Source organism: Dermacentor variabilis, chromosome 4, assembly GCF_050947875.1.
Source record: "Dermacentor variabilis isolate Ectoservices chromosome 4, ASM5094787v1, whole genome shotgun sequence".
NCBI classification, from domain to species: Eukaryota; Metazoa; Arthropoda; class Arachnida; order Ixodida; family Ixodidae; genus Dermacentor; species Dermacentor variabilis.
In genome coordinates, this window is record NC_134571.1 from 20,496,126 (window position 1) to 20,520,553 (window position 24,428).

A 24,428-nucleotide genomic window follows, 5' to 3' on the forward strand; every position below is an offset into this window, starting at 1 on the left:
ATCATGGAGCTATGCTGTCTGTCTTACGGATTACACGTCGATTTTTGTGGCTGAATTCCTGGCCATTTGCTTATCCCTATGCAAAATTGCCGACAATGTGTCACATACAGTCATGATAACTGACTGTCTCTCAGTCCCCGAGTCGCTTGAAAGTACGAATAATTCCCTACTGCACCGGTCGCTGCATATTCTATTCCATCTTACGTTAAAGAAATTCAGTTTCTGTGGACTGCTGCACATCGTGGCTTTGTGCATAATAACATTGCTGACAGTTCGGCAAAGGCCGCGTTTAGTGGGCCCGTAGGTTTACTTATAACACCCAACCTTACACTGCTTGCTGGGACAAGGTTCCGAAGACAAAATTTATTTGTCGGCTGCAAAAACGAGTCCCTCCTTGCTGCACTAAAATTCAGACAATTCGCATTTCCCTGGAATGCCCGGTCGTGAAGCTCGGCTGATGGGGCAGGCCGCACCTTTCTTCTTTATCCAGCGGCCGTATACCGGCCGTACTTTAGCGACGCAGTAAGTCTATAAACAATACGAAGGCTGCTTTCCTTGACGCAGGTTTTCCCTTCGGCATCTATAATCAGCAACACGTGACCGGGAAACCTTGCTTCCCACACAAAGTATTGTTTTTCTTTATTCTATGAAGCTTGCTAGCCTATATTTTTTTATTCAGTTGCCCTAATGGCCCGGTGGGGGAATTACGTAAGGGGGAAATGATAACGAAAGGAAAATGCATTGTAATTCATTGAAAGTAACTAAGTAACGGCAAAAAAAAAAGGAAGAGGAAGAGAAGGCACGACACAAGACAATGAATCTAATACACACTAGAGTTAACATAAAACTGTCAGCGAATACACAAGGACGCAAACGTTGCAATATAAACTCCTATACACACTATAGTTAATGTAAAACAACGGAGTGAGAATCACAGTGACCAAATATCTTATAGCAGGCCTGCAGTTTCCAGGTATCTGGCACGAGGTACACTGAACCGAGGAGTACAGGAAAAAAAAAATAAAGCAGTAACATCACGCAAGTGAACTGAATATGAAAGTGATGAAAGTAGGAAATAAAACCAGTAATGTTCATAAGAATGTACTCCTTAAGTGACTAACGATTGTATCATGATTGGTAAGACATGCAACATCTTCTGAGAGCCCATTCCAGTGTCTGATAGCAACAAGAAATGGCGAGTAAAAAAAATAGGCTGCACTTTAAAGGAATGATCTAGTCGATGAAAAACGCGATTAGTCAGCGTGATGTAACGGGTGGCGAAGAATGAATGATTGTGGTAAAGTTTTTTTGGAAAAAGTACAGCAGTGCCTGACGCCTACGATCTGCAAGTTAAGGTAACTTGAGCGATGTTTTCATCTCCGTTACGCTAAATGTTCGAGAATACTTCCTTGTAAGGAAACGAGTGGCTTTGTTCTGAAGCGACTGTAGTTTGTTGATCAGGTATAATTGATAAGGGTTCCATATTGTAGATGCATACTCTATTTTTGAACATACTAATGTAGTGTAAGCTAGTAGTTTTGTATCGGTGTTAGCAGAGTTTGGGTTCCGTCTAATGAACACTAGTACGCGAGATGCTTTGCTAACAACCTTACCTGTACGGCGATTCCACGACATATCCGATGTCAAAATAATTCCTAAATATTTTACATTAGGCACCGTTTTCATGAACATGTTATTTATTGCGCGACGGCATTCGACTGCTGGGCTTGATGTAGTAAATACAATTAATTTTGTTTTTAACACATTTGTTTCCACCATCTATTAATATTGTTTAGATCATCCTGGAACCTGTCAACATTCGAGGTATTAGTGACCGGTCTGTATATCGCGCAGTCGCCTGCAAACAATCGTACTGTGGAGCATATGTTAGCGTTTAGGTACTTCACGTATATTAGAAATAAAATCGGTTCAAGTACGGTTCCCTGGGGCACCCCAAATTCAGGTTGGGCTACGTGAGATAGGTGTTGATTTACAGAAACTGTCTGGCGAGCGGCCCGTGAAAAGCTTTCGATCCACTTGAGAATTTTCGTGTTTATGTTTAGGTGTGTAAGTTCTTTTTAATAACCGGATATGTGGAACCTTATCAAAAGCTTTCTTGAAATCTATAAACATGGCATGCACTGCCGATAAAGAATGTATGGCGTTATGGAGATCAGTAATTAATTCGAACAACTGCGTTTCGCAGGAACGTCCTTTAAGAAAGCCATGCTGATCATAAAAGAAAAAAAAATGTGCTTCGTTAGATATTTCATAACTGTTGATGATATGATATGCCCTAGAAGTTTGCAAGCGATCTTAGCAAAATAATTCTAATTCGAAGCTATTAACGCGAGAACGCTAAGGAGACCGTGCCGCAGAAAATCCGGCGTCCGGCGTGGGACGTCACCTCGGAAAAAAATATTTTGCACCAAATTCCGAACCACGCATACCCAACCACTTCTCTACCACCAAAGTTGCTCGTAGTTTGTCTTTCATTCTTTACAAAGAAGTTATTCCTCGGAATCTTGAGAACCGCAGCCCACAAACAAATGTTATAAAAAAACACCGACAGCGCATGTAACTTTACGTTAGCTCATCTCAGAGTGAAATATGAAAAAATGCGAAACAATAACAGAAGATCGACCCACGCAAGAGGCCGCGTTCCTACCAGAAAGCTCGCCTTCATCCATAGCGTTCGCAGCCAGCGTTTCCCGATAAAGGTTACGGTCACATAAGCTGCAGTTGCCGGGAAGCATGAAAAACAGTAAAGGGTTTTTGAACGCTATCGCGTTCCACTCTTAAAGGCGAAGCTTAAGCGACCTCCAAATTTTGAATGGTCACAGGATTTTAGTACGAGAATAACGTGAGCGATTTTCCAGTCATCTGGCATACGCCCGGAGTCGATAGACTGTTGGAACAAAGCCGTTGAAATGCGGCATATGGAAGGCTGAGTTAGCTTTAGAAGTTTTGGGCATATGCCGTCAGGACCTGGTGAAGATCTAATTGGCAATCGATCTATAGCTGCTGAAATGCCCTGATGGGTGATGGTTACGTCATCCATGTTAGCACTTAGACATGTAAAATGCAGGTCAGAAGGAAGGGGTAGTTTATCGGTAAATGCGGAGCTGAAAAGACTGTTAAGTTGCTCAACTGTCTCTGTCGGTGGAAAAAATTGTCCGTCCTTATTAATTGATATATGAGTCTGTGAAGAGTACTTGGGGTTAATCACTTTCGAAACCTTTTTGGGTTGCTTCGTAGAAGGGTGGAAATGTCATGATTGTAGAACTTATTTTGAGCTGTTTGAATTTCCTTTTGACAAAGCTGCGCATGTTCATGGTACAATTTCCAAGTTCAATTAGATCCTCTGAGTTCGGCTTTTGAGCATAAGCGCTTCTTTTTGTTTATGCAGCGTTTGAACTTCGTGGTAAACCACGTGTTTTGTGTAGACGATGTGATTACAACCTTCGGAATGTATTTGTGGTTTAATGACGTAAGTTTGCCTCGAACGTTTCTCCAGTTTTCATCTATTCCGTTCAGATGGAATGAACATAAGAAGTCTGCCGCAAAGGATTAGACTTCGTCGTTTATCATTTCAGTGTAAGCGCACGAATAATCAACTATTATTTTCTTTTTTGTTTCAGGAACTAGATCTGTTGCATAAAAATCGCAATGCAGCACTTTATGGTCATTTATCCTTTCAAGCGCATAGATGTTCATATTTTCAGGGTGTGTGGTTAGTGGGAGGCCAAGGATTGCAAGGTCGCGTGTGGGTACGCAGAGAGCTTGTTGTAAATTATACAAGGCAAGCACGTCAAGAAAATTTTTTTATTCTTGCTTTCCTGTGCCGTTTTTTTGGATCGGAACAACTGCCAACCAATGTCAGGGTAATCCAAGTCTCCGGCAAGAGTGATCGATGTCGTTGGGAACCTGTTTTGCACAAAGTCCAATTGGCGGTTTAAGTTCGCAGTGAATTCGCTTAATGAAGTCGGCGAGCGATAGCAGACCCCAACGGTGCAAGTTGCAGGCAGAGATAATTTCGCTCACACCCATGAAATCTCAAGGCATGACTCAGTTTCAATAATTTGCGCTTGCATCGGGCTTGTTGGTTTAACTTGATGCAATGCCATCACTATGCGACGGGGACGCGAGACGGAGGAGACGCAACAGGAACAATATTCCGTTTGTCTCAGTCGCCTAAGATATAAAACTTTTTTTTAAAGCTTGGTACAAATTACTTGAGGTATGCATGTAGTATTATTTCTTTTATCATTAATTTTAAAATAATTTTACCTGCTTCTTCTCTACCTTCCTCTAGTGGGTAAGTACCATTGCTCAATAAAAAGAACAACGAGAGAGAGAGCTCGAGGTGAGCGCGATCTCAGCGTGATGCCGGGCGAGCTGCTCCAGCATTTGTAGGCCTCATCAACCAGCATCGCGCTATCCCTGCACTTCCGCTCGACGAAACCGAAGGCTTCGGGTGGCCCTTACTGCGGCGAGAAGGTACTGTCGTTTCCAGTTCCACGCTCAACCATTCGTTTTCCGCTGCTCCGGGAAAGAAGTTCTAAGAACATGGCCGGCAAGTCCGACAAGGCGCGCAACTTATTGTCAGTTGAAGGCGCGGAAGACCTTTTGACTGCTAAAGACAACGAAGTGATCAAGGCGCCCAAGAACAAGCGGAGGAGAGGACGCAAGAAGGACAAGCGAGACAAGCGTCGCGAGCGCAAGGACAAGAAGAAGAGGCCTAACGCTGAAGACGCCGAGGGCCTGGAAGATGTGCGCGAATTTTCGAACAAAGAGGACGAGTTCGAGACCGAAGTGGCGTGGTCGCCGGTGTCCGCGCCCGGATCAACCGAAGACCAGAAGCAAGAGCTTGGCTTCGGGATATTCTTCGACATGATGAACGAGGAACTGGAAGGGCTGCGCGACAACATCGAAAGCCACGAACGCCAGCTGCTGGACTTCGCGGTGCCATTGGTGTGCCGCATACCACAGCCACCGAAGCCGTACATAACGCGGCTCTGCTGCTGCACCAAGTGCTGCGGCCGCTGCTGCGACATCTACGGCCACCAGAAGAAAGTACAGCACCCGCCCTTGACGTCAGACGTCGGTACGGATTCAATGGAAGCAGATCTGCTTGAAGAATCCACGAAAAGAATCCGCAAGAAGAGATACTTCACGGTCGACATGGAGTTGGACACGACAAGCGTTGGCTACGGCGGCGACTTTATGTCGTCGGCGTCTCGCAAAGATTCCACGTTCAAGTTTGACTCCGTCGATAAGGACAGCGATTCAGACAGCTTGGAGGACTCCGTAAAAAAGATTCCCAAGGGTGTGAGGCGTCATCTGGCGGCTACGAGAGTCGTGCGCAAGAAATCCCAAGATCTCCGACAACCGTCCACAAGAAACAACATTGATTCCGCATCAGGCACCTCCACGCCGGTAAGCGATCTCCTGCGCAAAGCGAGGATGTCACGCAAAAGTTCTATGAAGAGACTTTCTTGTAGCCCGCAACGAAAATTACAGGGGAGACAGTCACCGCAGGCGTCCATGCAATATGATATGGATCGCCAGTGTACGAGGGTCCAAGATTCGACCAATGTGTATGAGGGCGCCAAACCCTTTGACAGACCTACACTTTTGGCAGAGCAGGATGATAGAAGTGTGTTTGCAAATGACACAATATGCACTCTTGGCAGCCTAGGAGAGTCTTGGAAATCACCGGCTGTCAACTGCGACCCATTTTCCCTCCGGACACAAAGCGCTTCTCAGTATTTCGACAACTTGCCAACTGTAGGTCGCTCCGAGTTATTGTACTACACAGATCATCCCGTAAGCCCTTTGAACGGGGAAGCACTCCTTAGAGCCGTTCAGTCTTCTCCGATTGACGTCTACTCTATGAGAATGACACCTGACGCTCCATCGAGCTACGCTCGGCAAGGACCGTTCAATGAGTGGCCGCCTTTTCGACCTCCGCCAGCTCAACCTTACCAGGATAGGCGCCTTCCACCGCTCACTGCCGCTGCTTTCGACCTTTCCGGGAAGGTCAACGTCATGACGAGGCAAGCCAAAGACACGCTTGACGCCGCCAAGGTACTAAAGAAAGCGTCTGACAATGCGCTTCAGACAGCGACCAGAGATCAGTATTTTGATGGTCGTTTTTCTGACCAATTGTCCATGAGCTCCATGGAACGAGAGTCGCAAGAAAGTCTCATGTTCCCGAACCGCTCGGCATACCCACCCCAAGTTCGCACGGAGCTGCCACAGCAGCAAACACTCCTGCAGCAGGAGCAGCAGCAGCTGCATCAGTCATTTCCGGAAAGCCGTCCAGTGGCGAAATCTATTCTCAAAACTGCAGTTTTACCGAACAGGTCACTTTCCTTCAGAAATTTAGGCTCCGAAAGAAGTATCGAGCCTTCATTGGTCGATGACGACCGCTCTTTTTTGAAGCCATCACTGTCATTGGCAGTGGGACCAAAGATCAAAACTAAGCCAGCCGAAGCTGAAGCATGTGGCGAGGCGTCGAAGTTAGAAGGTCGACCTCGGGCACGCTTTGCAAATCTTCCAACAGAGACGACACCAAAAAAGATAGGCATCCGCCGCAGAGGAAGTGTGTTTGTTCACGGAAACCTTCTTCCGGATGAAGATGACGAGGGAGACAAGAAAATTTCTTCCATGAAAACTACCTCGGACGAATCTTTTGCAAAGAAGTCTAGCACTCCGAGCGATACAGATTGGCCTCCACCGAACGGCGTCGACGCTGTCCAACGCTTGAAGCTTTCGATTTCTAGCTTATCGAACGTTCAAAGCAAAAGACCGGAAATGGATAACGAACCGAGGAAGAGGCAGGAGTTGGCGAGCTTTGTTAATAAGAACGCAGAGGGCGCTAAGGTAACTGTAAAGAAATTGGGTAGCTTTCTGGTCACCGACATGCGAGGCGTTCCTGGTTTCGCTGAGAACTGGCAGCGCCCACATTCCTTCGAGGCGAAAAGAGAAGACGTCCCGGACGGGAAGAACAAGCTCGAAGGTGCCACCATCACAGACGTTTGGAGGAAGCAGGACGTAGTTACTGTTTGCGACAGGTCGACATGCATATCTAGAGATCGGGCAACCGCAACGCCGGATCAATGGGAACATCCACAGCTGTGCCCTTTGCCACTTCGGGATCCATGCAGATATCTTTCAACGCTCAGCTTTTTGTCGTCGTGCTCTAAGTGCGCTCCAGAAGACTCTGAAGAATCTGATACCTTCGTAACACCGAGGAGTATAAGCGTTGCCAGCTCTTCGCAGACTACACGTTACGGCATAAAGGATGGCCCGAAGTATTCAGATCGCGCATTGGTGATTGACAGCGACAGCAAGGTTGCATCTCCGAGAAGGAGAAGGCCGTCGAAAACTCGTTCGGAAAAGCACAAGAGGAAGCATTCCGCGGATCGTCGACAGAAGTCTTCGACTACTGAGAAAGAGCCTGATGATGCTCCTGAGGGGAATACCATTGCTGCTGTTGATGGCACCGATGCTTTGCGAAACGTTGACGACCTCCACAAAGACAATTGCATCGTGACGACGAAGTTGTCGGACACTTTGTTGGACGTTGGACTTGTAATGAATTCCGTTACCGCGCATCCGGGCCAAAGCGACGCTAAAGGTAGACGCGCTTCTATGCCTCGAGAGGAGGAAAGTGATACCACTGGCAAGCGTGCTTCTGTGTCTAGAAAGGACAACGAAAACTCGAAGAACACGCCTGCCTCGCCAAAAGCTAAGGAGATGCGAGCATCCGAGAGCACCGGAATGGCACCGACAGCAACGAAACATCGAAGGGAAAGCGCTGCGAAGACAGAAATTCAACCAGAGCCTAAAACGAGCTCGAGGCGAGCATCTCATGACCCGAAGCCTCGAAATAACTATGCGAAAGCCGAAGAGGAGGAGAAACACAGTGTGCCTACCGTAGAACAATTGGCACTGGAGTCTGGGGAGGCAACGCCTGCGCTACATGACTACCCTGACATCCAACAAGCCACCGGTAAGAATCCAGGCAACGATGTGCCGGCCATCGATGGAGAGGAGGAAATTGGCGAACTGCGCGGTCTTAAGCAAGAAAGTCGCAAAGTGAGTGCCGCAGGTGCCGAGCCAATGAACGCTTCCGTCAAAAAGATCGGTACCATATACAGTGCACCGACTCACGCCGCCCACGTTGAGAGCTTTCCTGCTCATATGGATCACCAGGAAACCGCTATTGAGGAAGGTGTTTCTGAGCACTACGACCTCCAGGAGAACCTTGAAAATCCCAGCCCTGAGAGTGAAGAAGTTGATGAAGGCCAAGTTGAAGAAGGCGTTGAAGTTGAGCACCGTGAACACGAAGAAATGCTTTCTGGACAGGACTTGAAGCCAATGTTTCTTCAAGTACCAGAGCCAGAAGCCCAGCTTGCTGCAGTGGTCTCAATACCCTTTGAAGGCGACCGAAAATTCTGGTTTTACAAGGACAGCACGGTGTCCTTATATCCAGAGAGCACTGTCGGTGTGACTACCGCGTTCGTTTGCGCAGGCTGGATAATCCTTCTGATTTTCCTCACCGAAATGCATCATGGCTGGTTCGCCGTCCACAGCCCGACCACAACGTCGTCATCAGCACCAACATTGCCGCACACAATTCAAACGCAGCCCTATTCCATTCCAAAGCATCCAGAGACTTGGGAACCTCCAGATATCACAGTTACAAGTTATCCGCCCATCCCGCTTGAAACAGGGGTAGTGCCACAGATGGACACATACTACTGCGCCACGGCGCACTGCGACAAGGAGGCCCGATATTTATCCAGTTTCGTGCTAGGTGACCCCTGCGAAAACTTCTACGAAGACGTCTGCGTCAATCGTACTCGAATGTGGCCCCAACCGGCACCAGGTGCTGCGACGTCGACAAACTCGATGATGGCGCAACAGATTCAGACCAATGTGCTCTGGTACATCAATGACTACAGCAATAACGACGTAAGGATAGCGCGCAACCTGCTAAGTGCATGCGTCAACGAGGCTGAACAGGAGCGAGTCGCCGCCGTGAAGAGTATGGTCAGTGAACTGCTTGGCGTGTCCTGGCCCATCGACCGGTCCTATGAGGTATCTCTTCCCAATCCCTGGGAAGTGGCTGGAAAGCTTGCCCGAGAATTGAACCTCGAACCTCTCGCCGCTCTGTCTATCGACGTTCACCCGGAAAAGGCGGGCGTAATGATCATTGGCCTCGATGAACCCGCTCTCTTCCAACGACGCAGCTCTCCAGGAGTACATCTGTCGAATCTGATTACCGCCAGTGTACGGGAGGCGGTCAGAATGGTGACGGCAGGTCCTGAGGTCGAAGAAACTTCGAGACTAATAATGGAAACCATGTTCACCATCTGCGACTTAGCCGTTACACCGTCCGTACGGTACTTCGGTTCCGAGAACTACCGCCTGATCCCTCTGGGTGATATGCAAACTGCCGTCAAGTTGATGCTGGACGTCATATTCTTGCGCTACACCGCTCTTGAAGATGGTACAGAAATACTAGTAAAGTCCCCTTCTTACTTTGAGCGTCTACTAAAACCAAATGTGTCACCCAATCATCTCGCACTGCTCAACTACATGGGCTACCGCGTGGTCCTCCTTTTCGCAGCGTTCACCTCCTCGTCCGCTCTTCAAGAGGTGCACTCGATTCTCGTCCACCGCACCACGAGCCTTAGAGAGGGCACCAGACTCGACCTCTGCATCGGTGAGGTGGAACAAGTGCTGCCAGCGATGTACGTGCGGGCATTCTTCCGGCAAATAAGAAACACCAACTTCGACACCCTCGCGCGTGTCTGGTCCTCCAAGGTGGAACAGGTGTTTCAGCGCGGACTCTCCAGACTTTCTTGGTTCCGCAAGCATGGCTACGGCTTCGGTGACTCGTTTGACTTGCGCCTGGCTAACCACAAGCTGTCCACGAGTCGGATGCGGTACTTCTATCCCAATTGGATCATGAGCAACGCCAGCTACGCCGCGTACGCGTACCAACTTCAAGCGCGTCTCGATCAAGTGCGCGGCTCCACCGAGAGCAGCGTCAAGCTAATGCGGGCTCTTTACGGCGTGCGCTTCGCCGAAAAGATCGAGCCCTTCGTTGGTCGCCCAGCCGGTCTGTCCTTTTCGGCCAGCACACTGGACGCGTCACCGCAGTACGACATCCAGAAAAAGAGCCTCTTCGTGCCTGCGGCCGTAATGAATGCTTCGGTGCCGACAAACGGCTCCATGTTCGCCTTCCACATTGCCCGCTACGGCGTCCGCCTAATCAGGGGCTTGATGCCAGTGTTGTATAATGACTTTGTGTTCAGCAGCGGGCCTTCTGACGATGCTCCGCTGCTGTACACTGCAGGCTACGACCGTCGGCTGCGGGATACGGTCAAGTGCCTGGTCAGCGACTACATCAGGGCGCCGGACATACTCAAGAGCAGCTTCATGCGCAGTATGAGTGACGTCAGCCCCGCGGGCTTTTCGCTACTGGAGCAGACGGTGGCTCTAATGGCAGCCTACTGGGCCTTTCAGGTAAGCCATCCGTGCCTCCTCCAACATGGCCTGGTTCGATATTACCATGCATCTTTGCGCACAGCTGCGTCAAAGGATTTTAAACGTGGCGCGCGAAAAACCGCGCATATAATGCGAACCTGATTATTATAATAGAATAATATTGCGATAGTAGCATGCACAGGGGCTTTTTTTCAAATCAGCTTAAATATTTTGGCGTCTGAACCTAACAGCAGAAACAAATTTTCTGTGCTGATATTCAAGACTCGTATTATGTTTAGAGGGTTTCACGCAGCTCGTGTAACATAGCTGCACACTTAAACCGAACCTTTTTATGCTTACCCTATTCATTATTGGTTGTCATGATTTGGACTATTCCATCCTTGAGGATTTAGGCATATGCTAGCGTATTCAACCAATATAGTAGTAGCAGTGAACGCGTTTCTGTTTTGCTTAATAATATAACACTACATAACACCTTTATTATATTGTTGATCGTGGTCGTGTTACTGTAATAGTGAACGATTTTCATCAGCTTCCTTAATTTTCTGATTTCTTATATTTGTCCAAAAACCTCTCCCGGGCCACCGGACGTACCACTAGGCATGTGGCGATTCTTGGCCTATCCTTCAGAATTTGTCTGTGCTACTGAGATATAAGAGGCTCATAATCGTTAAATGTGGTTAATAGGCATGTGTCATTAAGCAGACATATCATGTACTAACCTACCTATAGAGCTATAATGATCACTGAGGTCTGTCAGATTGAATAATTGCTGCCACAGGAAGCTAAACAAATCCGTAAGCGATGGAAAATTAGTCTTAAAATATTAGACAATGCAAGGGGCACACCTTCTGCCTGAACGGTGCAAACGAACACACGTGATGGTTCTTGCGAGGTGCTTTTCCTCCACGGGTCTCACACTGCTGTTACTACGGCTGTTGAGGATAATAGTAACTGCAATAAGGATTGTGAACAGGGCGAAATGATCGGTGTGCACCACAATGATTGCAATATTAGAAAAGCACGAGAACCACTGTTGGTGCTTTCCTAATGCATTAGGTTTTGTGCGCGGTGATCATCATGGATGTTAGAGGGACACTACAGAGAAACACTATGCCAGTTTAAACTGATAAAGTGCGCTTTGAAAACGATTCTTTTGGTTCGTTTCCCCTAAAATGTTGATTACGAGAAGATAAAATGAAGGCCAAACTTCTATTCCCTTGTCTGCATGGATTACATGCCTAAACCACAGCGCCAGTATACTTCAGTGTGTTGTCATGAATTTCAATGCATTTCCTTGTAATTGAGTTTTGAGCATTTCCTTGTTAATTGGCTTCTTCAGAATACAACGTAGCCTGTCTTTACCGACTAAGAATTAACCAGCTCCTAACAGACCCTCCAAGATTCATGACGTCATGCAAGGTGGTGCGGGAACTTGAAGGGGTCGTCGCCACTTGTATTTACATTTTGCGTCAGTCCTGGTCCCATCCGAGCCTGTCTCCCTTGGTAAGAGTGACTTTTTCGGTATTGTATAAGGGTAAGTTACTAATGCAGCTCAACTTCATGTTCTCTTTAGTGTCCCTTAATTCTGACTATGACGACGATGACGAATGAATGCTCGTTGCTATAGGCACCTTTCAGTAATCAGAGGGTCCTAGAACGTCTCATTTTTTTTTTACTTATTGCCCGTTTTGTAATACTATATCAAACAACAAATGACATTTGAGAAAACAAGATAACTTAGTAAGTTTTCATTTATCGCCCCAGCGTTGTCGACGCCGGCTGCGAGGCATAAGAAGAAGCTATGCCCATGCTTTACCGCTCTTTGTGCATTACCAATCGAGAGCTGCCGAGCTCAAGTTTAGCAGTGTTCGCGGTTCTGATCCCGACCGCGAACATTGCCGTCACGCAGTGCATGCGCACACAGGACACTTTCCGGTCTCGCACGCTCTTGCCTCGTGATGAATGATATGCGGTGCCACGGCGAATGTGCATCGCGCCTTTCCCCTTTTTCATCTGCCACTCGCTAGGCTGTGCGTTCTGGCGCTGCTGTCGACTGTGGAAAGGTTCCGCGCCAGTTGCCTCATACGTGTTGCGCTCTCGCCAGACGGTTTCGCGTCTTTTGCAGCATAACGAGAGTGACCAGTGAGCGCCACTTACCGTTTGCCTGCGTTCTTCAGGAACTCCTGACCGTGAAGCGGGTGTGGCGATCGGACTTCCGGTTCGCGCAGCTGCCGGACCTGAGCTCCGATCAACTCTTTTTCCTGTACTACGCGCTCGACAACTGCGAGCGCAGCGACGACGCATACCAGGCGCGAGCGTTCGACACGCGCTTCGAGCTGCCGCCGGAGGATCGCGTCAACTTCCCGCTGCTCCAGATGGACGCCTTCAAGCACGCCTTCGGATGCCGCGGAAGGAGTCCCATGGCCACCGCATCGCAGTGCTCCGTGGCCTTTTAATACAGCGCCTCGCTTCCAGCAGAGCGTTGAACTTCGCGTAAAGTATACGTGGACACCTGAGTTGATCTGTGGATATACGAGAGTTGATATGTAACTAGTTAATATGTGACTATGCCAAGGACTGTACGAACAGGAACCGCAGGAACCAAGCTTACACATGACTGCTTATGGTTAGATATGGTTGCTCTAATCTGAGCTTTGAACGCTGGGCGTGGGCATGCGGCCTAGTTAATTGGGCTGATATGTTGGGGGGCAGTGCTTCGGGCGTGGCTGTTACAGCGTTCCCTGGGGACATTCCCTTGAAGGACATGCAGAATGCGCACCACCGCCGTTCAAGTCCAAGTGGTCGCGGTATTGTGCGAGGCCGACAACTGCGAAGCAGTACTTTGCACGCGTTATTGCCGTTTTAGCGTTGACGAATTAGCATCGGTATTTCAATTTGGCCTCTATTACAACGATTATGCTAGCGTTAGGATGTTTTTCGCTTTGCGCTATTTTTGCTGTAATGTCATAACGATACTAAACTTTTAGCCATTATGAGATAGGTGCTCCGTGTGTTAGAGATAGCAAACCATGACCTCCAGAACGGCTAGAATAAAACTTCCAATAAGATTATCATGCCTTGCAACTATTTCCAGTGATCACAGCCAATTTAGGGCGGCTGGCGGTGCGATTGTGTGAGTCGCGCTAGGACGAACATTTACCATTCTTCTGGCTTTTTCAGATGCGTGTGAGACCTATAGAAACGCTGTCACTCAGGACTGCACTAAATTATTTGAATTATATTCACAGCAGCCAAAATGAAACGTTTAATTGTAGATATTATTGAAAGGACATGTTAGGTACCGCGGAAATAGTAAAACATTGTCGAAAACTGAGGGATACAAAAATGATTGCACCAAGTAGAGCTCTGGAACTGACAACTGGCATATTATGCATCGCTCCAGCGTATGCTAAAGGTTTGGGAAGGTGACTTCAGCAGAACTCGGTCATCAAAGCACCGCAATTTCACGTATACTGTGAGACAAAGAATTTATAAAGATAATTTAGCAATTGTGATGTATTCAGTGTTTTAACGACATTTTTCACGGCCGAAATCAAAACCCTTCTTCAAACAATCGCTGGAACTGAGCTTCTTATTTTAATCTCGTCAAAGATATATTTAGATTAACTCAATGGTTGCCTATGATGAGCTCATGCTCTTACGTTTCGTATGTGGGGCTTCGGGCTAAAGCTTCTTCAGGTGTGTCGGCATGTGTTTCTTCTTATGCATACGTGACTATATTCATAGGACTAGAACAAGAGCCACAGGAAGGTAGCTTATGCACACGACTGCGTCTCCTGTCGCTTTGCTTCCTCTGTGACTGGTCCAGAGTACTTAATGATGGTTACTGCAAGCAGCGTACAGCCTACAGGACTTCCTTGTGTCACCGACGAGCAGCCGGCTTTCATTCAGCCTTGTTTACGCGTGTGGTGAAAAGGGACGTTGCCACCTCAGGAAGCAGCAGTCTACTACCATTGTTATCCTCAAGGGCACACACACACACACACGCACGCTCGCTCCGCTTGCTGTGCACTTCGTCGATATCGGCGTCGGCTCGCTGGCGCCACCACCGAGCCCCGCGCCGTATAGACGGAGTCTCGGTCGGAAATCGGCATCCATGTTTTCGTTTTGCCGCAGACAGCTTCGGACAATTGAAGAAGGAGGTGGTGAAGACGGGACCGATCGACCACGGTAGCTGATTCCTGATTTTTGACGGGGCAGCCTCTCTTTCTTTCTTAACGTGCAAAATATGCACTGAGCGCCCTTTCTCAATGCCGCGAAAACAATTAGGCGCTTCAGCTTGGGTACTGGTGTATAGTCTGCGACAACCTCAGATTGCAGCGGCAAATGCATCGTTCTCCAACTTTAACGTAATTCTCACGGAGGCGCGCCAGCCAATTACATTAGGTCATTTCGGCGACATTACGGCGTAAACTTTTTTTTTCAGTGCTGGCGTCTCTCGGGAAGTATGCTTTGGCGCGCCGAGGCACAGAGCGCAATTAGTGTGATTTCTTAGGCGGAGCTTGTACTGAATCCGCAGGTTGCCACCGTAAATAGTTCGCTATGAAGCCATAAATATCAAACCAAGGTCTAGCGCTTGTATAAAGATATCCAACAGAGAACTAGATCACCAGATAAACACAAACAGAACGTTTTCAAACTGGAGAGCGTCACATACAACCACTCGATAGTGCGATGTGCTCAGAACCCACCCTTACTTCCTTCCCACACACAAGTTGCCGCCATTTTTAAACCGACCAATCGCAACTCAAGATTTTTCAGGTCCTGAGTTAAACACGTGAGATAGATACTTGAGATAGATAAATGTGGGAAAGAGAGCGAGAGAGAGAGATGAAAATAAAAGAAGGCAGGGAGGTTAACCACAACGAAAATCGGCTTGCTGCCCTACAATGAGGGTGGGGTAGAGGGAGATAGTAAACTTAATGAGGAATTCATACATGCGCAGTAGCGCTTTTGATAAGTTTGGCTGAGTTTTCACTTGTGTATATATGCTTCAGCAAACGCATTTCTATTTATTTATTGATGTGTTATTGTATTAAATGCTTTTCAGTTATCATTTTATTGCCTTTTGGCACAGCTGTGCTATTCATGGCCGAAAATACAAGTTTGAATTTTCCAGGGTTAGGAAAGGTATTTGGTCTTTGTGGCGTTATATAGATCTAGTCCCTTCGTGTCCTTTTAAGCGGCGTCCACATTTTGGCGCTAAGGCTTTGCAGGCAGCACTCTTCGCCGCTGCGAGGTGCGCCGAGTGTGTGCTGCACGCGTGCGAGTGTAATACTACTGCTGCACTGGGGTCTGGGGAAGCAGCGTGTCACTTCTGTAGTGACACGTTGTGACCGCACGCTGCACTTCCAAAGAAAAAAAACCTGTTTTCATCGCGAAGAGTGCAGTTGTTCTACCACGAAAGAGGCTCACAAGAAGACGGATACACCAAATGATAAACAAGGGCTGTCAGAGGCTGATACCAACATTTCGACTAAGTAGAGTTAGGGCTGGCCAGACGAGGACCATTCCACTTGTCGAAACGGTGGCTCCAGCGGCCCCTGTTAACCTCTTCAAGCTACCGTCTTTCTCTGGACCTCTGTTCGTACTTTTAATGCCTTGCAAATGATACGAACTCCATGCATTTATTTCAATTGTATAGGCTGCGGAAGTTTACGCGCTGCTTGCTGCATCACGCTTTTGTGGTCTCATGTTGGCTGGAAGCTGTTAGCCACACCGTCTGCAACACGTCGTGGCTTTTAATAAGGTTAACTATATAAATCAAGAAGGCAATGACACAAGATTTCCAGATAGATTCACCCTTTAATAGCTGTGTATCAAGGTTTCCAACATGAAGATCATCGCCGCGATAACAGCGCGGCGCCTTGTCTTGCGTGTCCAGTAACGTCTGCGATTAGATGTAAACAGAGAAGGTACGAGAATACACGGGACACAGTTAACACGCACATGTTTTCAGGGCTCGCCAACATCAGGCTGCGTAATAAACAGCATAGGAAATGCGTAGACATGTTAAGATACATTTGCGCGTCTTGTGTTTGAACATGTGTGTATATATGTGACTGGCTGACAGCCGAGGAAAGCCAAGAGTGCAGACCTCGCGTTGCTCGTATATTAAGGCAGGCAGACAGGGAGCAGTGAGCAATATTTATGTGCACTCGGAATGTTCCACGTTCTTGGGGAAGCAGGTCAACGTTTAACTGTCCCAACCGTGTACAGGTCTGTTTGGGGACACAGAACAGGATTCTGGGCCATTTTATAGATGTACATTAGCTTTATAAGAGACCCATAAAACACGAAGAAGACACTTGAATCAGCACCTGTCCTCTTTAGACGATCAACAAACTCCAAACTCGCGAAGTCTTTTTGATCTCTGAACCTTAGTTGTTCGAAGCAGTCTTCGAGAAATCGAACGTGCTTGATACGACGCGGTGCTGAAGCGAAGAAGAAACATTCGAACGAAATACAGTGCTCTCTATGCTTCAAAACTTCGCTTCGGTGCCTCAATTTGGAGCCCCTAAAGAAATCCCCTTTTAAAGGGGAGGGGGGGGAGGGGGTTAAGGGCATCAATACTGTAAACATCTTACCCTGTAGCATGCGATCGGCTCATTTTCATGTTTAACTTGTGGTCATTTCCGACAGAGGTTGTTGATCCTTGGCAAGATGGGATCGACTTTTATTTCTTCTACTACCTTGCGCATTTCTGTTTGCTCCGCCACGTGATTCGAAAACACACCAGGGGCGACCAAACCTTGTGACCTCAGAGATCGAGGGACACATGGTTTACCCTACAGTGGCACGCATGGTTTCAGAGGCCATGAATCAGTGTTGTGTAGGATATCTTGTAGCTATACAAGGACAGTGTCGGTAGGCGCTGCTCGTAGAAACATCACATCCCGAAGACTACAAAGCCTTAAGCGTCTTTTGGGAGGCACAGTACAGAACGCGTCACTCACGTCGCCAGTGTGCTCTTCATCATGGCAATCGTAGTATACTCGCTCTCTGCAGCCGTGGACTGAGGAGCTTGTTGCTTAATGCGACACAGATGAGCTGTCTGAACGAGCGGCACGTCAGTTTCACGGTGTATTACCATCCGCGTTGCCACACTGTTAGACGGGTATTTTAAATCCATACCTCGTATTCCAAGCATAGCTCGAGTAGGTGTGACGAGGGCACCTGAAATCATTTACCAAGCACAGAAGAGGCACATTGCAACAGCAAGCTAGTTTTATCGCTTAAGGCTCGATCAAGTTGATTCTCATATTTGACTATAGCGAACGAAGCTGAGACCAAGATTGAAAAGTAGTCCCCAAAGAGGGAAGCTAGTTCTAATGCCTTATTTAAGTTTAATCCTTACTAGATCTACAATACGGAGACGAGAGTACATCTGTAAAAGAAAGGCAGACCACTTCAGTAATGAAGAAGGGCGTCGGTCACTCTTATGAAGGGTGGGTCAATCACTCGGCACTGCCAATAGGTACCTCTGTCACGCAAGGCGGTACCTACTGACGAGTACATAGCTCCCATATTCCTCCCAGAAGCTCAAAACGCCGCGGCACACGGGAACATGGTCAACGCGAAAATAAATAAAGAACCGCGAGGGCAATCATTTAAACACCCGAGCAACAGTAACAGTTGACCTTTCAGTTAAACATGTACATTTCTTGCCTTTCACGCACTGTTTCCAACGAACACGCACTGCTGCATTAACGGAAGCAGTGGTCGTCGCCCCCGCTCTTCAGCGTGGGGCCAAGTTGGTGCGATGACGCCTCGCAATCGAGCTTGATCGCTGCGTGTCGAAGTACAATGTTCATCACTCGGACAACCTTGTCCCACTGCATACTGCGCGACACACTGCGTGTCCCGTCTGCGCCACTGAGTCAAAAGCTGTTTTCAAGAAGCTTCATACAAGCTCGCAGCTAATCCCCGTGGTGACACAGTCCGTTTCGAGGATCACGTGAGCGAGTCGGGGGGGAGAGGCACGGCGCGCGAATATGTCCGCTTGCGGTTGGAGCGACGGGTGGCGTCGTTCACTTCTTGCACCATAGTCCGAACACCCTTACGCACAGCGCGAGGCAGATCACCTCGATGACCCAAAGGCCGATGACGCCGTAGCATACGAGCAGGTGTATGAGCGCGAACGTGTACACGGTCTTATCGCAGTAGTTGTTGGGTTCTCGTAGCAGTGGTTCGTATCGGGGTCGGTAGATGTGCAGCACCCAGTAGTTGCCCATGCCAAACCAGACCAGCAGGAAGATGGTGAGCGCGTACTCGGTGACCTTGGTCGAAGTGGACGACCACAGCTCGTCGATGTCGCCGTCGGCCAAGGCGTCGTCGAGGCGCTCGTAGCGCCGCCGCCGCATCTGGTGGTAGAGCAGCGTGCCCACCTTGATGAGGCCGAACGCGCCGCCGATCAGCAGGTACAGGGGGATGTTGGGCTCCTTAGGGCATTCCTGCAGGTACTGAACACCTGCGCGAAGGAGGCACAACCGGAAGGGAGGCACGCTGCTTGAAAACATATTCTCTCGCAGATGCGATGCGTTAGCAATTGCAGGTCCTATCTATCGCATTTCGCTGAGTGGCGCTCTAGCTTGCCAAAGCACTGGACACTTGAAAAGGCGTTCGAAACTTTGCCACTGCTCTTCGTGATAACTGCTATGTGTGCTGTTAAGAAAGTTGTAATTGAAGAAGCAACTTTTCCTTTTCGACAAGGCAGCACTGAGCTCCGAATCCGAGGCAGCAACGTTTGCTCTGCTTTTCCTGTCGTATTGTAAAATTTTTCAACTCAATTTTTTCCTCTTTATTTCTTTGCTTAGAAAAAAATGGGGTTTTACGTGCCAAAACCACGATCTGATTATGAGGCACGCCGAAGTGGAGGACTCAGGAAATCTGGACCACCTAGGGTTCTTTACCGTGCACCTAAATGCGAATATACTTGTGTTTAGAATTTCGACCCCATCAAAATGCGGCCGCCGTAGCCGAGATTCGATCCCCGACCTCGTGCTTAGCAGCCGAACACGATAGCCACTAAGCAACCGTGGCGAGTTTTTCTTGCTTAGAGTGACGACTTGTGAAGTGTTTGTGAAATGCTTGTGAACACTGTCTCCTACAGTCTATACGTCAGAATATGTTGAATGCGATATACATCTGTTTTTATTTGTGTATCTGCGTTCCTTCAACTGCGAACAACTGCCTCGCGGTTGGATGGGAACTGAAAGCTGAAATGTTACTCGTCATATCTCCTACATTTACGATGTAACGTTGTGAAGGCAACATACTTGCCAAAATTTTAGATCCACAATCAATCAATCAATCAATCAATCAATCAATCAATCAATCAATCAATCAATCAATCAATCAATCAATCAATCAATCAATCAATCAATCAATCAATCAATCAAATACTCTGTGACATACCTTACTGGTGGATCTTACTGGTGGATCTGGTGGATCCACAAATTCAGTCATTCGATCTTCCCTCTCCCACTTGTCGGTAGTCGGTGAGGCGGGGCTAACCGAGGCTCGGTCCGTAAGCTCTCGAGCCATGCGGTGCGCCGCCTCATTGCTACCGTCTGGCAGTGTGTGGGCTGGTGTCCAGGTGAGATGGACACTTCTGTCGTGGCCAATTTTAGGGGTCGTAGTGCCTCTGGGGAGATCCGACGGTTGGCGAAGTTTTGTATCGCCGTCGGGGATTCATTGATGATTATGCCCGCTTGTGTTTGTGATATGGCTAACGCGATTGCTATTTCCTCTGCGGTTTGTGCGTGTAGCGTGTAGCGCTCGTCGTGAATTTTCCCTCGTAATTTATCACCACTGCTGTGTAGGCGCGCTCGTGTCTGTATCTAGCTCGGTCTACAAATGGGGTGTCCTTGCTGTTACCGAATTTCTTCTGTATATTGCGTGCTCTGCTTTCCCGTCTACCCTGATGGTGGGTGGGATGCATATTCTTGGGTATTGGAGAGACAATTATCATGTCTCTGATGTGTCTGGGCATATCTACTTTGGCGCCATGTTGGGTATGATACCTTATACATAGGCGATCCAATATTTGCCTACGTGTTTTAGTTTTGGACAGGCGTTCGTATTGCGCTATTCGTTGTGCCTCGATTAGCTCATCCAGTGTATTGTGGAGACCTAGCTGCATTAATTAAAGAAATAAAAAATAATGGCACTGAAAGTGCATGAATAAACCACTTGACAGGCGTGGGGAACGACCCCACGTCTTCGCATTACGCATACTATGCTCTAACCAATTGAGCTACCGCGGCGCCGCTTCCCCATACACTTTCTTGGGTATTTGTTTTTACTACTAGAACGAACCTTGGTAGTGTTAGCTAGCGCCACCACTCATAAACCTTGGCAGCGGAGGTGGAACATTCTTTCTGCCGCAGGCGTCACGAGTATGTGATCTTTTTTGGGTGAAGGCAACTGGTCAATAAGCCCACACATGCTACCTGAAGGCATCAATGTTGCCAGATTCGATACCCTCGTTAATGTTATAAACAACAAGAAAGGGAATTAACTGAGGGGCCCGATTTTTATTCATCAACATGAGAAGCCACCAAACAAGCACACCATAGATAACGTAGGGGAAATTACTTGTACTTACAAGTTGAATTAAAGAAATAATAAATTAATGGCAATGACAGTGGATGAAGAAACAACGTGTCGCAGGTGGGGAACGATCCCACGTCTTCATATTACGCGTGCGGTGCTCTGACTAAATGAGTTTTTATTTCCATTAATCTATCATTTCCTTAACGCAATTAGTAAAGTACAAATAATTTCCCCCATGTTGTCCTTGGTGTCATTGTTTGTTGGCTTCTTATGATTAATAAAAATCGAGCCCCTCAGTTAACCCCCTTTCTTCACGCTTACACATACACACACACACACGTAAATATATATATATATATATATATACTAAATCACCTTTGTTGAGGAAATTATGACCGCGAAACACACACAGCGTATAACAAGCAGTAAGCTTATCGGTGCTTTATCTTTGAAATCACCGTATCTGGATAATCATTTATCTTGTTGGGAGATCTGCCGAACGAAATAAATAATTATACAGAGCACTTTAATCCCACCCCTTCACCATGATTTCTCTCACCTATGATCATCATCAGCAGGGGCAGAACAGAGAACATCGCCAGCAGAACGGTCACCACCACTAAAAGAAGAAAGGGAAAAAGAAATTGCGTTGTAGTTCGTCACATATTTGAACAATGTGTGTTTGCGGAAAAAAAAATCAATTCAACTTCTGTGAGGAGACTGAAACGCACATGCAAGTTTAAGACATCCCATCAGGGGTTTGGAAAGCAGAAGTGAATGTCAGGTATTTGAGGCGAAATAAGTCCCATATGAGCTTAAGCTGACACCAAGGAAATAAATATCGCTGCAAAAAGAAGTAGCATCGAAATGAGAGAGAGAGAGAGAGAGAGAGAGAGAGAGAGAGGTTTACATCATAATCTGCCCTACATATACATGGGAATTGAGAAATATGTTTTTCCAGGCATTCACTGCGCTCATCTCGGTGGCTTCTCTTTCTGTCTCTTTTTCTTGCAGATAACCGAGAGAATTTTAAGATTTACCGAATGTACGAAGTACATGCGTCAATTACTCTATCACTTTGGAAAAAAAATATTGTATAATATCGCATATAGAAGAAAAAAGAAAGAAAAGAAACTGGAGCACCAACTGTGTAACTCTGCAATAAAAAAATCCACACAATTCCGTAAATTGAATCTACTTGCATCTCAAGAGCACCGCTCTTCAATATATTATTAATCTGTGAACATACTTTTGCAAAGCTTATGTTAACATTCTAACAATTTTAAGCTTTACGCTCGTGTATGATGTCGGTCTGCTTCAGATGCTTTGAGAGGTGAAGTTCACAAAATTTTTATATCTGTTTTTTTTTATCTGAAAGGTGACTGATTTATAAACTTTGTGCTTGTTCTTTTTTTTTTTGCTTCTCGATTTCCGGCAATGTTTGTGAGAAATTGTAGGTACTAATTAAAGTTAAGCGTCCTACAAACGGTACTATTCAGATTCCTCTCTTAAGTGCAAAATTTATCAATGGTTCAGTGGTTCTACAAGTGGAGCATTTCTGCCATTCACGTGTATTTGAATAAGGAAGTCGGAGTTGACCTGGAGCTAAACCTTCCTCTTAAGAATGTTCGGTAGGATGTGTCATATGCAAACAGAGGGCGCTATATCAATGTCCACTTTATTCTCGAACACTGATTAGGGATAGGAGGGCAGAAATGTGTCAAGTTTGTAAGATTTCATGGCACAAATAGGCACGCGGACTCATTACTGCCAAAAGAGAAACGAATTCAACAAAAGTAAAAGGACAGGGACCTAGAGAGGATAGCAGAGAGGGTATACAGGAAAAGAAGGCAAGCATTTACATATGTACAACACAGCGGCTAGGCAAGAATATCCATAGTTCGCTTGTGGAGTGACTTCCTGGAGGTATTTTGTCACCCCGCATCGCACACTGGCACTGTTGGGTATACAGCAAACTCCGAAGGAATGAGATTACCAGGAGTCCTGTCAGGACACAAAACAAGCAACAGAAGAACACCAAACCAGATTTGATTGGTAAGGTATTGTACCAAGACTCGGATGATATTTATGTTGCAGTTGCTATAGTAGCGTAGAAATTCAACGCTGAAGTCTCCCGTGTTTAATCTCGTGACCAAGGCATGGTGCCAGTTTGCCACTGTGACGTCATGGATCGCGCATTGCGACGTGAAGTTTAAGCCAGTTTTGTGTTATAATTATTCTCAAAAATCGTTGGATTGGGTCTCCCGTTCCTTCCAAGAGCAACGTAATCTTTGCTTAGCAATAAACAGCTTATAAGCGTCCGGCAAATGCAAGTAAGGCAACTTCAACGTTGCGTCGCTAGGCGTGTTTTATTTATTCAGCTTCTTGCGGCTCGGGAAGCCTCCGGCCAAGGCAAGGCTCATCTCTAAATGACTTCGTGGCCCCTTAAACGGCTGGAATTACTCAGAAAAAAGCTTTTTAGCCCGCTGGTAGGGAGCGTTCAAGCGTAGGTCCTTGAAGACATCGCTTCCTAATGATTGCTCTTAGGCCTGCTAGGTGCAGTAAAAAAGAATGGTCAATAAATCGCTTTGTCTCACTTATGCCGGAAGTACGCACCGTTGCGTCCACGTAAGCGTATTCTTGTTTCGCGTGCGCGACAACCTAAATGGAAATAAATTTAATCCGCGTCTATCTCTGCCACATGCGGGAAACCGCAGGTGACAGAGATAGACGCCACCGTTGCGCAGCGTCTGCAACGGTGGCGTCGAGACCAATTCATTCTGGTTATGTTCTCATGCGAGTCCCATGCGACAGGTGGGAAGTAAAACACCTCTCACTACTTTGACCTTCTGCACCTTGTGTCGAAGGCAGAGAGGAACGAAATTATTCACTGTGCGCTGCTCAGAACCATTTCTTTAAGCGATTCTCGCACAGAGCTCTGAAAGCATTATTGTGCTAGGTCCGCGCGCTGATGAACGCGATCCCTGGGGATATTTTTCTGCGTAAGCATTCTTAGGCGACTCTCCCAGGAAGTCTGACCGTTGGTCTGTCGGTCCGTCCGTAAATGCGAAATACGATGCGCCCCACGAAGGAAATAAATATCGAAGATAAACGTTGGCTGTGGTGAGTTTCGAACCGACGAGTCCAAGCTGAGAAGCCGAGTGCCTTACCCACTGGGGTAAACATCCACTTCTTTCCTTTAATGCATGGGGGGCATAATTTTCAAAAAAAGAAAGAAGAACAAAGCGCTTCCGAAATTTAAGGCGGTTAAAAGCGCATTCAAAAGCCAGGCAAGCCCGTGCAAGCGTCCAATAAAGACG

General features: G+C 47.2%; 2 protein-coding genes across 2 annotated transcripts in view; one reads left to right on the forward strand and one right to left on the reverse strand.

Moving 5' to 3' along the window:
• LOC142577712 (uncharacterized) overlaps positions 1 to 14,338 on the forward strand; it is a 128,077-nt gene extending 113,739 nt beyond the window's left edge. The window contains exons 2-3 of the mRNA XM_075687167.1: positions 10,376 to 10,545; positions 12,708 to 14,338. Of these exons, the coding sequence (XP_075543282.1) occupies positions 10,459 to 10,545; positions 12,708 to 12,986 (366 nt within the window). The 5' untranslated portion in view covers positions 10,376 to 10,458 and the 3' untranslated portion in view covers positions 12,987 to 14,338. The remainder of the gene's footprint in view (positions 1 to 10,375; positions 10,546 to 12,707) is intronic.
• Positions 14,339 to 16,343: 2,005 nt separating this feature from the next.
• LOC142577869 (uncharacterized) overlaps positions 16,344 to 24,428 on the reverse strand; it is a 294,425-nt gene continuing 286,340 nt past the window's right edge. Inside the window, exons 3-4 of the mRNA XM_075687302.1 lie at positions 21,668 to 21,727; positions 16,344 to 19,021 (exon numbers count right to left, since the gene is read on the reverse strand). Coding sequence (XP_075543417.1) covers positions 18,582 to 19,021; positions 21,668 to 21,727 — 500 coding nt within the window. The 3' untranslated portion in view covers positions 16,344 to 18,581. The remainder of the gene's footprint in view (positions 19,022 to 21,667; positions 21,728 to 24,428) is intronic.